The sequence below is a fragment of the Melanerpes formicivorus genome, unplaced genomic scaffold, assembly GCF_026170545.1.
Source record: "Melanerpes formicivorus ecotype bairdi unplaced genomic scaffold, bMelFor1.0.p_v2 SCAF_21, whole genome shotgun sequence".
NCBI classification, from domain to species: Eukaryota; Metazoa; Chordata; class Aves; order Piciformes; family Picidae; genus Melanerpes; species Melanerpes formicivorus.
In genome coordinates, this window is record NW_027142373.1 from 10,131,766 (window position 1) to 10,147,168 (window position 15,403).

The 15,403-nt window shown below is 52.4% G+C and overlaps 1 protein-coding gene across 1 annotated transcript; it reads left to right on the forward strand.

The window, feature by feature from the left end:
* The first annotated feature begins 2,205 nt into the window (after positions 1 to 2,205).
* WBP2 (WW domain binding protein 2) lies at positions 2,206 to 12,741 on the forward strand. The gene is made up of 8 exons (XM_068151503.1): positions 2,206 to 2,311; positions 4,475 to 4,583; positions 5,120 to 5,255; positions 7,529 to 7,621; positions 7,816 to 7,932; positions 9,180 to 9,296; positions 10,815 to 10,891; positions 11,060 to 12,741. The coding sequence occupies exons 1-8, from the start codon at positions 2,253 to 2,255 to the stop codon at positions 11,111 to 11,113; spliced, it is 762 nt and encodes a 253-aa protein (XP_068007604.1). The 5' UTR covers positions 2,206 to 2,252; the 3' UTR covers positions 11,114 to 12,741.
* The last annotated feature ends 2,662 nt before the right edge of the window (positions 12,742 to 15,403 follow it).

Sequence of the window (15,403 nt, forward strand, 5' to 3'; positions counted from 1 at the left end):
GGGAATTGTGCCAAATACAGGGAGGGGGTTTTTACTGCAAAAAAAAGGAACGGAAGAGTCCTAAATTCCAATAACAATATTGTCGGTCCTTGGGCGATTCAGGACAATGAATTGTCTCCGCTCTCCCTCTTCTGCTGCTGTCCTCAGCTTGGAAATAACAAAGATTAAGAGATTAGGCACACTTATCCGTGGTGCTTTCAGCTGTCAGACTGTAAGTTTCTGCATGGTGAGGAAGCCAGGGGCTTCCCACACACCCCAGCACATTTTCTTTTCAAATGAAGGCTGGATTTCTCAGCACCAAGTGCTGGATGGATCTAGATGGTGAGCCTTAGCTCAGGCAAGGTGGCAGCGCTTCAGCTGGACCCTTCCGTGGAAGCTGAGTAGATGTCTGCTACTGACTTAAATAGGAGAGGAATCAGAACTGCTTGTCAGAACCACTTCTTAAAAGGGAAACTTACTGCAAAAGCGGATATGAACAGCACAAACTTGCTCTGCTCTTGCCAAGAACTGTACAGATTATGTCACTGCATTTATTTCTATCTGGTTTCCATTATGTAGTTTGCGTTCTATTTTTCCCCCCCCCGCACCCCATCTGGTTCTCAGGGACTCAGACAGGGCTGGGCTGCAAACCCTCTGGGGAAAAGTTCAAATGCATCTTTTTATATATATATATATATAAATAGATGATTTAGACTAGACTAGACTAGACTAGACTAGACTAGAATTAACCAGGTTGGAAAAGACCTTTGAGATCATCGAGTCCAACCCATCACCCAACACCATCTAATCAACTAAACCATGGCACCAAGCACCCCATCCAGTCTCTTCCTAAACACCTCCAGTGATGGTGACTCCACCACCTCCCTGGGCAGCACATTCCAATGGGCAATCTCGCTTAGAATTGCTTCCTAACATCCATCTTAAACCTCCCCTGGTGCAGCTTGAGACTGTGTCCCCTTGTTCTGGTGCTGGGTGCCTGGGAGAAGAGACCAACCCCCACCTGGCTACAACCTCCCTTCAGGTATTTGTAAGCAATAAGGTCTCCCCTGAGCCTCCTCTTCTCCAGGCTAAGCAACCCCAGCTCCCTCAGCCTCTCCTCACAGGGTTTGTGCTCCAAACCCCTCCCCAGCTTTGTTGCCCTTCCTGGGCACATTCCAGCAATTCAACATCTTTCCTAAACTGAGGGGCTCAGAACTGGGCACAGGACTCAAGGTGTGGCCTAACCAGTGCTGAGTACAGTGGGTAATACATGCTCTATATATGTATTTGTGTATTATTGCCACACAGCTGTCAGCTGCTGATGTGAGGAGCCTTTCAAAACAGCTAAATCGTTTTTGCAGGGTCCTGTTTTTAAAGAGATGATGCAGTCATTACATTTTTTAAGAGTTCCTTCTGTTTGTGCAAAGCAGGGCAGGAATCTAAACCCTGCCTGCAGTTCTGCAAACATCACAGGTATCTTCCTGCCCCCAGGTGTCCCACAGGCAGGCAGACAGACCCATCTGGATGAGGGGATTGAGTGCTCCCTCAGTTAGCTTGTAGATGGTATGAAATGGGGTGAGAATGTTGATCTGCTCAAAGGTAGAAAAGCTCTGCAAAGGGATCTGGCCAGGCTGGAGCAATGGTCCAAGGTTAGTTGCATGTGGTTTACCCAGGTGCCAGGTTGCTGCACTTGGGTCACAACAATCCCATGCAGCACCCTGGGCTCGGGGCAGTGACTGGAAATTGCCTGGCAGAGAAGGAGCTGGGGGTGGTAGGTGACAGCTGGCTGAACACGAGCCAGCAGTGTGCCCAGGTGGCCAAGGCGGCCAACAGGATCTTGGCTTGGTTCAGAAATAGCGTGGCCAGCAGGGTCAGGGCGGTGCTTTCCCCTGTACTCGGTGCTGGTGAGGCTGCAGCTGGAGTGCTGTGTTCAGCTTTGGACCCCTCGCTACAAGCAGGACTTCGAGGTGCTGGAGTGTGTGCAGGGAAGAATGAAGCCGGTGAAGGGTCTGGAGAGCAAGTCCTGGGAAGAGCGGATGAGGGACCGAGGCTGCTGAGGAGGGGCAGAGGGTGTCATGGCGGGCGGCCCAGGGACCACAACTCCCAGCGTGCACCGCGCGTCCCAGGGGTGTGTCGACGGGCTGTCGCCTACACAAAGACTACACCTCCCAGCATGCCACGCGCGCCCCCTTCCGCTATGACGGCGGGGGCCTGCTCCTTGCGCAGGCGCAGATGCAGCTCCTCGCTGTGAGGAGGAGGAGGCGGCGGCGGCCATGGCGCTGAACAGGAATCATTCTGAGGGTGGCGGCGTCATCGTTAACAACAGCGAGAAGTGAGTTGTCATCCTCTTCACCCCTCCATCCAGCAGCAGGCGCCGAGGGGCAGCGGGGAGCTGCCTTTCCCCGCCTCACCCCAGCGCTTCCCACGCAGGGGGAGACGTGTGGGGAGGGCGCTGGGGTGCCGAGAGGCCTGGGAGGGGGTCAGAGGGGGTGGTTTAACCCTCTCGTCACTGGGCCTGGCCTCCCCTCATATCCCTCTTGGGGCTGTACGCATGCCCCTGCCTCTGGGTCTCTGCTGGGCCCTAGCCTTCGGCGTTCCCCGCACGCCAAACCCAGCCCCCTGCCTGCCCCCGCCGCTGCTGCCGGTGCTGCTGCCTCCAGCCTGCCCCCGGGGGCTCAGTGCGGCTTGGCAGAGCTCAGCCTCCAGCCAGGCGACTCCGGCCTGGGCCCGACCCTTCGCCCTGTGCCGCCGCCCCGCTGCTGCCCCTGCAGTCCGCCTCCGTGCCAGAGCTGCCGGCTCGCCAAGTGCCTGCCCGCTGTGGTTTGCCGGGTTCTTTGCCCGCACACCCCCCTCCCTCTGTTCGGGAAGGAGCAGCCGTGCTGGGGAAAGGTGCTGGGATATAACCATGGCAACGGAAAGGCTCCACAGAGCTGCCTCTGTCTGCACGGCAAGGGGCCGTCCTCACCCCCTGTGTCTGCCAGCGCTCTTCAGGTCTGACGTGGTAGTCACCTGCTTCTGACACAAAGGAGTAGTTCTTTCTTCAGGGCTGCTTTCCATGAGGCCAGTCGGTCATTGCTGTAGGAATTCTGTGCCTGGCTTCCCTCTGGGACGTGACCTTTCTTGGAAGAATTTAATAAGGTCAACTTTGTGGGGCTTAAATTGGTGTTGACTGAAACAAACAACAACTGGCAGTTAGCTGTTCCCAGCTGTCAGCCTGCCTTGGATCAGGACTTACCTCTCAGGAGCAGCCCAGGCTGCTGCTGGTGGTTGGTTGAGCTGATGGGCTGCAGCCTGGATGGTGTTGCTGGTTCCAGTGCCCTTCAGGAGGGTTGGCTGGAGGGACAGCCAGGTAATGATAGGACTGGGGGGGAATGGAAAAAAACCCTGGAAATGGGTAGGTTCAGATTGGAAGGAAGAAGCTCTTCCCCATGAGGGTGGTGAGAGACTGGCACAGGTTGCCCAGGGAGGTGGTGGAAGCCTCATGCCTGGAGGTGTTTGCAGCCAGGCTGGATGTGGCTGTGAGCAACCTGCTGTGGTGTGAGGTGTCCCTGCCCGTGGCAGGGGGGTTGGAACTGGCTGAGCCTTGAGGTCCCTCCCAACCCTGACAGTTCTGTGATCCTCTGGCAGGTAGCTGCTGGCAGAAGGGAAAGGCGAGTGGCTGAGGATGGTAATTTAAGCTGCCAAAGATAACAGTGGAGGAAGTTTCCCCAGCTTTAGGGATTAGAGTCCCTAATGTGGATGCTGTTATGTTAATGCAGGTTACCTGCTGTATCCATGCAAGGGGATTGCATGGCTTGTAACCAGGTCAGTTTCTAATTGAGGATGAAGCAGACACCACGGGTTAAGGGAGTCTAGTGGCAAGACAGGCAAGTTCCTCTTGACCACCTTTTGGTGACACAGATGCTTCAGCTGTGGTTAGACCTTTGAGAGCTGCGTTGCATAAGCCAGCCTGAGCAGCTCCTGCTTCAGCAGCCCTCCCCCTGTCGTGTTGCCTGTGCTGAGCCAAGTCAGGGCACTGATGCAGCAGAAATGCAACACAAATCTGAAGTGAAAAATTAAATATTGGTGTGCCTTGAGGTCTTGGTCAGTTCAAGTGACTGAATTCACTGCCTGGCTACACAAGCAGCAGTAGCTGTGCCAGCACATCCAGGAGGGAGCACAGGGCTGGGAACAAGCAGCTAATTCTACTTAAGGTGCCCTGCTGCCAACAAAACACAAGCAGGCAAAGCCAGACTGATTTTGTCTGCTGAGCACTGGCCTGAGGGTAAAGGCAGTTTTGGTAGTCAGTGAAGTGAAATGGAGAATCACAGCGTTGTTCAGGGCTGGAAGGGACCTCAAAGATCATCCAGAGCCGCCCCCTCTGCCCTGGGCAGGGGCACCTCACCCTGGATCAGGTTGCTCAGAGCCCCATCCAGCCTGGCCTTGCTGCTTGTACCCCACTGGCCTTGAGCTTTGACCTTACCACAGCTCATCTCTTCTCTCATCTTGCTTGCAGTGTTTTGATGACCTATGATCATGTTGAGCTTACCTTCAGTGATATTGAGCCCATGCCAGATGCCTTCAAAGGGACCAAGAAGGGCAGTGTTTTCTTGACTCCCTACCGAGTAAGTGGTGAGAAGCCTTATCTTGTGCAAGGAGATAAGGGCTCCTTGGCATTCTGCATTTAAAGGGCCTTGATGCATGCAAGTCAGGGTAATCTACCACCCCTTGAAGTGTGGCTCATCCTCTCCCCCTGGGGAGCATTATGAATTCATTGCATAGCCCTATCTATTTGTCAGAAGATAATAAATCTGATTAGTTCTTCTACAGGCAGATGTTTAGTCCATCAAGCATCTTCCCAGACTGGGAATTAGCACTGGCCTGGAAATGCTGAATGCTAACAGCACAGCTGCTAAATCACAGCTGTGTGCTGCAGTGAGTTCTCTGGAGGCTGGCCAGGGGTGTTATCTGAGCAAGGGTAGCCTGTGCCTGGGGGGCTTTATTGCCTGGAGGCTTCAGCTTACCTGTGTGGCTGTTCTGTGTAGCTTTTGGTGGGGGGGAGGGTGTTCTGGTCCCTCAGAAGCCTCCTGAGAGATTGAAGCAGGGCAGTGTTCCCTGCTTGTGTTAACAAACACCCTGTGCAATGCTGTTGTCTTTCCAGGTTATCTTTGTGTCGAAGGGGAAGGATGCTCTGCAGTCTTTCATGATGCCCTTTTATCTGCTGAAAGATTGTGAGATCAAGCAGCCTGTCTTTGGAGCAAATTACATCAAGGGCACAGTGAAAGCAGAGGCAGGAGGTATGTAGAGTACAGGTGGATGCTTTGCCTCTTAGTTCAGCTACACAATGCATTGCAAAGTAAGTTTCCAGACTGGGTGCTGTCCAAATGGGTTTTTACAGTGCTGCTGGGGTGTGTTTCTTTGAAACCAGCAGCTAAAAATACCTCCTTTATCTGCTGCCTGTCTAGCTGCACTGAACAGGTCCTGTTCTGCACCTGCTCTCCTGCCTGCCCTCTGTGCTGAGTACAGAGTTCAGTCAGCCAAGTGATCTCACAGAGCAAACACCAGAGCCAGCAAGAGCAAGGGTGTCTTTTTGCTTTGGTTGGTTTGGGTCACCTGTCAGTTCACCAGCCATGTCCTCCTGTCCCATAAGGCCTCACAGTCCTTTCTGGATCTGTCTGGGGTTTCAGGTGCAGGTCCCCAGAGCCCTGCTCCCCACCACGAGTCTCTCACGCAGGCTGTTGCTGTGGTGCATCTTAGCCCTGAAAGGGGCACTTGGGAAGGGACAGCCTGCCTTGAAACTTCAGGAGGTGGTCTCATATTAGGTTTAATGAGAAGGTTGTGATAGATGTGTCCAAGAGTAGTGTTTTTAATCACTGTTCTGTGCTTCCCCTTCTTGCCAAAGGCATGTAGTTCAGGGTCCTGCCTCTGGGTCAAGGCAATCCCAGGCACAAATCCAGGCTGGGCAGTGACTGGCTGGAAGGCAGCCCTGAGGAGAGAGACTTGGGGGTGCTGGTGGACAAGAAGCTCAACATGAGCTCTCAGTGTGCACTTGCAGCCCACAAAGCCAATCAGATCCTGGGCTGCATCAGGAGAGGTGTGGCCAGCAGGGCAAGGGAGGTGATTCTCCCCCTCTGCTCAGCTCTGGGGAGACCCCACCTGGAGTACTGTGTCCAGTTCTGGAGCCCCTATTACAAGAGGGATGTGGAGGTGCTGGAAGGTGTCCAGAGAAGGGCCCACGAGGATGAGCAGAGGGCTGGAGCACCTCTCCTGTGAGGACAGACTGAAGGAGTTGGGGCTGTTCAGTCTGCAGAAGAGAAGGCTCTGAGGTGACCTCATTGTGGCCTTCCAGTATCTGAAGGGGGCCTACAGGAAGGCTGGGGAGGGACTGCTCAGGATCTCAGGGAGTGATAGGACTAGGGGGAATGGAATGAAGCTGGAGGTGGGGAGATTCAGGCTGGAGGTGAGGAGGAAGTTCTTCCCCATGAGAGTGGTGAGGCCCTGGAATGGGTTGTCCAGGGAGGTGGTTGAGGCCCCAGCCCTGGATGTGTTTAAGCCCAGGCTGGATGAGGCTCTGGCCAGGCTGATCTAGTGTGGGGTGTCCCTGCCCATAGCAGGGGGGTTGGAACTGGATGATCCTTGTGGTCCCTTCCAACCCTGAATGATACTATGATACTATGAAACCCTTTCACCTCCAGCCCAAATGAGACTCTTGGTTGTGGCATTGCAGTCACAGCACAGTGCTGAGGAGACTTCAGTCTGCAAGCCCTGAAACCAGCAGGGTGGCTTCTGTGTGGGAGCACAGTGGGACCAGCCAGCAGTAGTGGCAGACTGGGAGCTGTGTGAAAGGCAAATGGCTTTAGCTGAAGCTTGGTGAATTTTCCCCAAAGGCCATCTCTTTTGATGAGGATGTTGCTTTAACAGCCATGGGAGTCTGGTTCAGCTCCAAGGGCTCTCTAATCTGCATGGCCCTGTTTGAGCACTGGCACAGTGTCTGCTTTGATGGGACTCTGGGCTGTGCCTGTTTGTCAGTCTGTAATGAGATGTCACTCGGTTCTTTATTGTTATCCTGACTTGAAATGTCTCCCCTGGACTCCAATGGCTTTATGCAGAGCATGGTTTCCATTAAGCTCTTTGCTTTGTGGGGCACTCAGGCTCCCAACCCAATTTCTAGCTGCCAGTTAGGTGTAGCTGCAGAGGCTTTTTAGCCAACAGGATTAACCAAATCCCTGTCTTCTGCCTTAATCTTGTACACAGCTAGAGCAAATCCAGGCCTTCTGAGCCTGCTCTGTCACCAGCTGATGTGATAACAGCCACAACTTTAGACAGCTTGTGAAGGTCTCCCTATTGAGATTTCTTCTTCAGGTGGCTCCTGACCTGAAAACACCCCAGGGGGATGCTGCTGGTGCTAGGGCAATCATGCCTCTTCATCTGCATTTGTTCCCCCCCTTGGCATTTTTGGATAAGCTCTTTAAAGAATTACATGCAGGGGCATCTGTAGATAAAGTAAGGAATCTAGGCAGCACTGAAATGGCTCCTCCTTGCTTCTGCATTCTGTCTTTCCTGCCTGCAGGTGGCTGGGAAGGATCTGCCACGTTCAAGCTGACCTTTTCAGCCGGGGGTGCGATCGAGTTTGGGCAGCGCATGCTGCAGGTGGCGTCACAAGGTAGGGCACTCTGCCCAGGGCTGCTTGCAGGAGGCCTCACCTCCCACCTCCCAGCAAGGGGCAGTTTCAGGTTGCAGCAGGTTTCAGGCTGCACCTGGGACTTGGCTTGCTTTAGAGATGCTGTGCTCACTGGAGCTGTTGGCCTGTGTTTGGGGCAGGCTGGATGGTTTGATGAGATACCTTTGCTTTTCCAGTCTCCAGAGGTGAGATCCCCAATGGAGCTTATGGCTACTCCTATATGCCAAATGGATCCTATGCTTTTGCCCCACCTGCAGCCAATGCAAGCTATGCCTACCCACCACCTCCTCCTGGTAAGGGATGGGGAGCCAGGGGGTGCTGGGTGAAGGATGGGGAGCCAGGGGGTGCTGGGTGAAGGATGGGGAGCCAGGGAGTGCTGGGTGAAGGATGGGGTGCTAGGGGGTGCTGGGTCCTGCCCTTGGGTCACCACAACCCCATGAACACTCCAGGTTTGGGGCAGAACAAGAGGACACAGTCTCAAGCTGCACCAGGGGAGGTTCAGGCTGGATGCTAGGAAGATGTTCTTCCCAGCAAGAGAGATTGGCCATTGGAATGGGCAGCCCAGGGAGATGGTGGAATCACCATCACTGGAAGTGCTTAAAATAGGACTGGATGAGGCACTTGGTGCCATGGTTTAGTTGATTAGATGGTGTTGGGTGATAGGTAGGTTGGACCTGATGATCTCAAAGGTCTGTTCCAACCTGGTTAATTCTGTATTGAGTGGCTGGAAACTGCCACCTGGGGGTGTTGGTTGATAGCAGCTGAAGGTGAGCCAGCAATGTGCCCAGGTGGCCAAGGAGACCAACAGCATCCTGGCTTGTGCCAGCAGTGGTGCAGCCAGCAGCAGCAGGCAAGTGGTTGTTCCCTGTACTGGCCACAGGTGAGGCAACACCTTGAATACTGGGTTCAGTTTTGAGCCTCTTACTCCAAGTAGGACATTGAGGTGCTGGCAACAAAGCTGGTGAAGAGTGTGGAGAACAGGGCTGGTGAGGGGCAGCTGAGGGCACTGGGATTGTTTAGACTGGAGAAAAGGAGGCTCAGGGGAGACCTCCTGGTTCTCTGCATCTCCCTGAAAGGAGGCTGGAGCCAAGTGATGGTCACTCCCAGGTAACAAGTGATGGAACAAGAGGAAATGGTCCCAGCTTGCACCAGTGGGGGTTTAGGTTGGACAGGAGAAGAAACTTCTTCCCTGAAAGGGTTCTCAAAGACTGGACTAGGCTGCCCAGTGAGGTGGTTGAATCCCCATCCCTTGAGGTGATGAATAGCCATGGGGATATGGTGCTGAGGGACATGGTTTAGCACCACACTTGGTAGTTAATGGTTGGCCTTGATGAGCTTACAGGCCTTTGCCAACTAAAATGATTGGATTCTAAGATGGGTAAAGCGAGGAGGAAACACAGATTTTACCAAGTCTTTTAGCTTGTATCTTATGGCCTTGTGAAACTTCACTTTCTGAGCCTAATTCTCTTTGCCCTCAGCTTGGTTTTGGCTGTGTGCTGTGACCCAGCCAGAGGTGTTAAAGCTTTTCCCTTTCTGACAGAGTTTTATCCTGGCCCTCCACCTGGGGACATGGGTTACATGCAGCTTCCACCCCCACCCTACCCAGGGCCCATGGAACCTCCTGTCAGTGGTCCAGACCTGCCCTCCACTCCTGCAGGTAAGGAGAATCTTCAGGTGAATGAGCCCCCAAGGGGTTTGTTACCCATGAAGCAGACATGTTACCTCTTGGGGGGAACTCAGAGTCAATTTAGGAGCTCCAGTTAGAAGGTAAAACCATTTAGCAGAGGGGTTAGGGAGCTCCCCTGATCTCCAGCCTTGTGTGTATCCAGCTGAGTCTTGGAGGCCAGTGTGGTTCTCTCCAGGGTTGATGCCATTATTTTTTGCAGCTGGATTTATTCTTCTTGTGTCAGGTAAAAAATCCAGTGTGTGATTCTCCTGTTGGGCTCAACTTGCTCTGGTAGGTGGCTGCAGAGAGATTGGTGGAGAAATGTGTCCCTGAGTCCATTTCAGTTAGCAAATGTGGCTCCCCATTCCTCTCTTCAGCCAGACTGCTTTGGCCTACACATAATGGGGAGGGGTCTGGAGCACAGCCCTGTGAGGAGAGGCTGAGGGAGCTGGGGTTGCTGAGCCTGGAGAAGAGGAGGCTCAGGGGAGACCTTCTTGCTCTCTACAACTACCTGAAGGGAGGTTGTAGCCAGGTGGGGGTTGGTCTCTTCTCCCAGGCAATCAGCACCAGAACAAGAGGACACAGTCTCAAGCTGTGCCAGGGGAAGTTTAGTCTGGAGGTGAGGAAGAAGCTCTTCATAGAGGGAGTGATTGCCCATGGAATGTGCTGCCCAGGGAGGTGGTGGAGTCACCATCACTGGAGGTGTTTAGGAAGAGACTTGGTGGGGTGCTTGGTGCCATGGTTTAGTTGATTAGGTGGTGTGGGGTGAGGGGTTGGAATCCTATCCTATCCTATCCTAATGGAACAGAGGGATAGATGATGGGAAGGAGCTGGGGGAATCCTGGTCTTGTTTTCACTCACTTGGGATTTGTTGAAGTGATTCTGTACATGGTCTTAAGAGGTTGGGGTGGGGGAGGGAGGTGAAAGGAAAGGAGCTTTTATGGTTGGACCCAACCACAGGTTTCTCACAGGTAAAGGATGTTTGTCAGGGTAAGGATTTAACTTCTCTCTTTGGTTTGAATTACCTGGAAAGTGGCACTGATCCAGGTGGCTCTGCAAGACTTTAGTGTTCTGCAGAAGCAGAGGATCTGGATTCTCTTCATGGATTACCATTTTTGAGGCATGAAACCCCTGAGCTGCTATAAACTTCTCCTGGGCTTTTTTGTGTGTGTCTCTTGTGTTTGCACTCCCAGGAGGATTCATTTGCTTGCCTTTTTAAGGGGTATTGCCTGTGTTCAGGCAGAGCACTGTCAGTATTTGTTAGTTTGCTGGCAGGCAAGTCCCAGGTGATGTTTCCAAACCCAAACCTTGCTCTGTTTGGTGCTGGGTTTCCCAATCCTGTGGCAGCCGGAACAGACAAGGCTCAGTGTCCTGGGTGTTTGTAGCCATGTTGCAACTCCAGTGGTGCTGGGGTAGTAACACTTGATGGCCAGGAATATGTAGAGCTCTTGTTTGGTTGTAGAAGTTCTCTGTGTCTCCCCAAACCTGTAACTTCTCTTCCTGTGACAGCTGAGGCGAAGGCTGCTGAAGCTGCTGCCAGTGCTTACTACAGCCCTGTCAATCCACATAATGTCTACATGCCCACGGTGAGTCCTGCCCCATTCTAGGCTTGCAGTGTGAGCCCAGCTGTGTGCTTCAGCAGCTCTCAGTGACACAGCAAAGTTTGTCTCAGCTCCTTTTGCTGTTTTGGGCAGTTCTTTGTTGGTTGGGTTTTGGTTTGTCTTTCATCTTAGCTCTTTTGTCGTCTGTTTCAGGACCAGCCACCCCCTCCTCCGTATTTCCCACCAGAGGACAAGAAAAACCAATAAACAAGCACAGAGCTCCTTCTCCACAACTCATTGCTTCCTTCCCATTTTGGCAGAATCCTGGGGCATGGTCCATAGCACTGAGTAGAGCCTTCCCCCGAGGCATGTAGCTTTCAGGGACTCTAGTGGTAGATCTGTGCAGAGCAAGGGGAGAGATCTCAGCAGCCTGGGGCGCCTCACAGAGCTCTGAGGGTTTGCTGTGCTGCCAGGGTCTCCCCCTCTCCCTCTGCACAACACTGCTAGAACTGGAGGTTCTCTTCATCTCTAATTGCTTCCCCTTACATCTCTTTCTTTGGATACTTAAATTTGACCTCTTCAGAGTAAGCAACTGCTCCAAACTGACAATTAACATGCTCATCACCTGGAAACAAGGCTCTTGGAGGGGGGTGGGGAGTGTCTTGGATTTAAATTAGTGTGCAGCCAAGAGCATCTCTGGGCACAGGAATGTCTCTGGGTATTCCTCTCAACCCAGAGCTGCACATCCATCTTTTTCCCTCTGCTACTGAGAAAGGGCTTCAAAGGGAACCTTTGGGATCTCAAAGGCCATGAGTCTCTCTTATATTTTTCCCATCTCTATTAAGCTTTCTTTTTGTTGATGTTTTTTTTTTTAAGCTACATCTTTCCTGTCATCCTTAGTGAATAATCTGATGGCCCTCCAAGTTTTCCTGCTGACCAGCTCCCCTTAAAGCCACACACCTCTCTTGATGGGGTGTGGAGCATCCCATTAGTTACAGATGCTAATAGTAGCATCCCATTAGTTACAGATGCTAATAATAGCATCTCATTAGCTACAGGGAGCACTAATTCTCTGTTGTCTCTCTTTTCCAGTTAGAGATGTGGGCTTGAGGTCACCCAAGTCCTGCCTGCTCCCTTTCTATAAAGCACTTTCCTTTCCTTTCCTCTGCTGTAACACAAGTTACACTTTTTGGCCAGTGAAGCATCTTAATGCTGTGATGTAACCAGGGGGCTAATAGTTCATGGGGAGCAAACATAGCTGCTGTCCTCCTGCCCTGAAAGCACTTGAGAGAAGATGCAGAAGGTTGGAACAAGCTGCTGGTACGACTGGGCTGCTCCTGTGAATGCTGCTGAGTGCTGTTGGTGTTCCTGGATCAGCTGTGGATTTACTTCCCAGTAACCTGCAGGAGGTTTCCCTGCCTGCACCTATTCACTGAGCTCCTTAGCAGTGACTCCAGAAGCTCTGCAGGGCTGAGCACACCCCAGGCTGTGAAACCTGGGGGTTGTCCAAAGCTTTGCACCACAAAAGGGGACTTGGCTGACTTCTGACAGCTCTTGAGGTCCAAAATCCTTCCCAGCAAGTATGAGGAGAGAGATTGTGTGCTAGGGAACTGCTGAGACTTGCTGCATGCAGCCTGCTTGGAGAGGAAAACACCAACAACAAAATTCCACCTCCTCTTTCCTTTGTGTTTCCAGTCCAGCTGGTTAATCAAATTGCTACTGTCTGTGCACTGACTTTTTCTAGAGTTGCTCCTGCAGTGATGTAAAGAAATGGTTATTTGAAGAAGATATATTTATTTTGAGACTGTTGGATTAATATATTAATGTCAGATGACCTCTGGAATGCAGATTTGTTTTGCCAAGACTGTGAAGTAAAGAGAAATCAGCTTGAAGAAGTAATGGTGTGTGTGTGCAGTTGGGGCTGGGGGCTGGAGGCTAACTGGGTGGTGACTTAGAATCATGGAATTGTTAGGGTTGGGAGGGACCTCAAGGCTCAGCCAGTTCCAACCCCCCTGCCATGGGCAGGGACACCTCACACTACAGCAGGTTGCTCACAGCCACATCCAGCCTGGCCTTAAAAACCTCCAGGGATGAGGCTTCCACCACCTCCCTGGGCAACCTGTGCCAGTCTCTCACCACCCTCATGGGGAAGAACTTCTTGCTAACATCCAGTCTGAATCTACCCATTTCTAGTTTTGCTCCAATCCCCCCAGTCCTATCACTCCATGACACCCTCAAAAGTCCCTCCCCAGCTTTCTTGGAGCCCTCTTCAGATACTGGAAGGCCACAATAAGGTCCCAGAGCCTTCTGCAGACTGAAGAGCCCCAGCTGGTAGCTCTTCTCCCTGGCAAGGTGTGGAGCTGTTGCTCCAGCAGCATCAAGCTCTGCTCCTGGCTGTGCTCCAGCAGCTGCACAGAGCTGTCACTCCTCACAGGTGAGCAGAGTCAGGCCTGTCAGTGTGCTGGGGCAGGAAAGGAGAGGAGGTGTTCCACATGGGATCTGGTCCTGGGGTTGGATGAGGTGTGGTTGGTCTCTAGAGGTCCTTTCCTGCCACTCTGTGTAATTCTGTGAGTCCCTCCTCTGCACTGCCACATTTCAAACAAGTTACTCAGAAGCTGCTCTGCAGGTAACATCCAAACCTTGCTCTGCCTCATTCTTCTTCCCAGCTGCCACCAAATGCCACCAGCTGCCTCAATTCTCTTGAACTCCCTGATCAGCTGTGGACATCTTCCAGATTCCACTCTCTTCTCATGTCCTCCCACTTGGCTGCTTTGCTGCACTTGAAGTGACTTGGGATTGTTTTCTGTAGAAGGAGGGTGGAGAAGGAAAGCATCAGGGGATAGAATTTTACAGCCCAGTAGGAACCTAATAAATCCTGCTTTGTGAATCAAATTACTTCAGACTGAGGTTTCCTGAACGACATCAGCCCAACTGTGAGGTGCTGCAGAAGCCTCTCTGGGTCCTGATCTGGCTTCAAATGCTTCCCTCCCAGTTACCTTCTGCTCCCAGACAAATACTCCTAGAAAACACAGAGTTTCCAGGTCTCATGCCCAGCACCAGGCACTGCAGCTGTCATGCCAACAACCAGGACAAATGGGAGGCTTCTTTGAACTCTTTCCTCAGTTAAATCTGCTTGAGAGAAGAAATCTGCTCTGCTGAGGACTGGGCTCCGGGGCTCAAGCCAAGAGTCCCCTGGTGGGCGAGCGACAAGATCTGCAGAGAAGCCAGGAGGTCTGCTGCCTGGAAGAAGGAAAATATGGTGAGAGGATGAGTCAGGATGGAATAAATCAGCTAGTCCTTTTCCCCAGAGAGGATGAGTCAGGATGGAATAAATGATCTAGTCCTTTCCCCAGAATGAGGGAGCTAAATCAGCAGCCTTGGAGCTGTGAGCTTTTGACAGTGGCTTGTTGGTGAATGTCTCCATTCCTCCAGGCTGGAGCTTGGCCATGATCTGTTGGGTGGTCAGAAGAGGCAAGACAAAATAAAGAGCATTCTTTGATGTGGCTGTAAGACAAAGGTTTCATTTATCTTTGGAGCACTCCAGGGAGAGGTGAAGCACGTTTTGGGAATGCTGAAGCTGTGGGGCCACCAGGCAGGGCAAGTCACACAGCAAGGCTGCTGGGTGGAGCACCATGGCTCAGGAGGGTGCAGATTTGGACCAGAGAGATGCTTGTGAGAATCCCTGACCCACTCTTTAGAAGCTGGAAAGCCAGATTTGGCTTCAACAGCCCTCATTGCCATCTCCCTGATGGGAACTGGGAGCTGTGCTCTGCTTTGGAGTGGGTTCAGCAAGGGGGGGAGGGTCAGCTGGTCCTGCTGCCCAGGTAGGAGACCTTAAATATTAAAAGCAGGAAAGTGCAATTGAAAGTCTGCTTCTGCTCTGAGAGTGGGGTGGGAGCAGGGCAGGAGGCAATGTGGAGCATTAATACATCTCCAGAGCTGGTCCCCACTGGAATGATTAACCAGCTATGCAGCAGAGAGGCTGTCATGTGAAAGCTAAAGTGGAGCCATTAAGCTCCAACATTTGGGTGGTGTATTATTGAAGACACAGAGTGGGGCATGGGGAGCAGTCAGTGCTGGATCCAGTCAGTCTTCTGGCACAGGCAGGTTTCCTCCCACCAGGTACAGTTCAGTGTCCTTGATGTGGGCCAGGCTCTGAGTTCAGAAGCCATCACTGCACCTTGTGCCCACTTCCCTGCTTGGAACACACGGCTGTTCCCCTCCCTCACAAGGAGTGTGCTGTAACCAGAGCTTTCTGAAGGGCTTTGAGGTCTTGTGCAAAAACCTGTTCCTGCAGGACCTGCAGGTACTGCTCACAGGTTTGCTGCTCAGCCCTGAAACCTTTCTTCTAGCCTGGGGGGGTGGCTGGGGAAGGTCTCTACCCTTGGAGGATGGGGCATGTGTGGTCCTGCTTGGGATTGCCTCCATCCAAAGGAGGAGATGAAGCGCTCCTCCTCACCCACACCATTCTGCCTTTGTTTTTTTTAACCTTTACCAAGAGTTTACCTTGGGCACTCCTGCTTCATGCAACCTATTGCCAAAAAAACAACCCCAACT

Coding starts and splice junctions, on each gene's coding strand:
- WBP2 (XM_068151503.1), top strand. CDS start 2,253: ATGGCGCTGAACAGGAATCATTCTGAGGGTGGCGGCGTCATCGTTAAC. Junction 2,312..4,474: donor ATCGTTAACAACAGCGAGAA/GTGAGTTGTCAT, acceptor TCTTGCTTGCAG/TGTTTTGATGACCTATGATC. Junction 4,584..5,119: donor TTTTCTTGACTCCCTACCGA/GTAAGTGGTGAG, acceptor TTGTCTTTCCAG/GTTATCTTTGTGTCGAAGGG.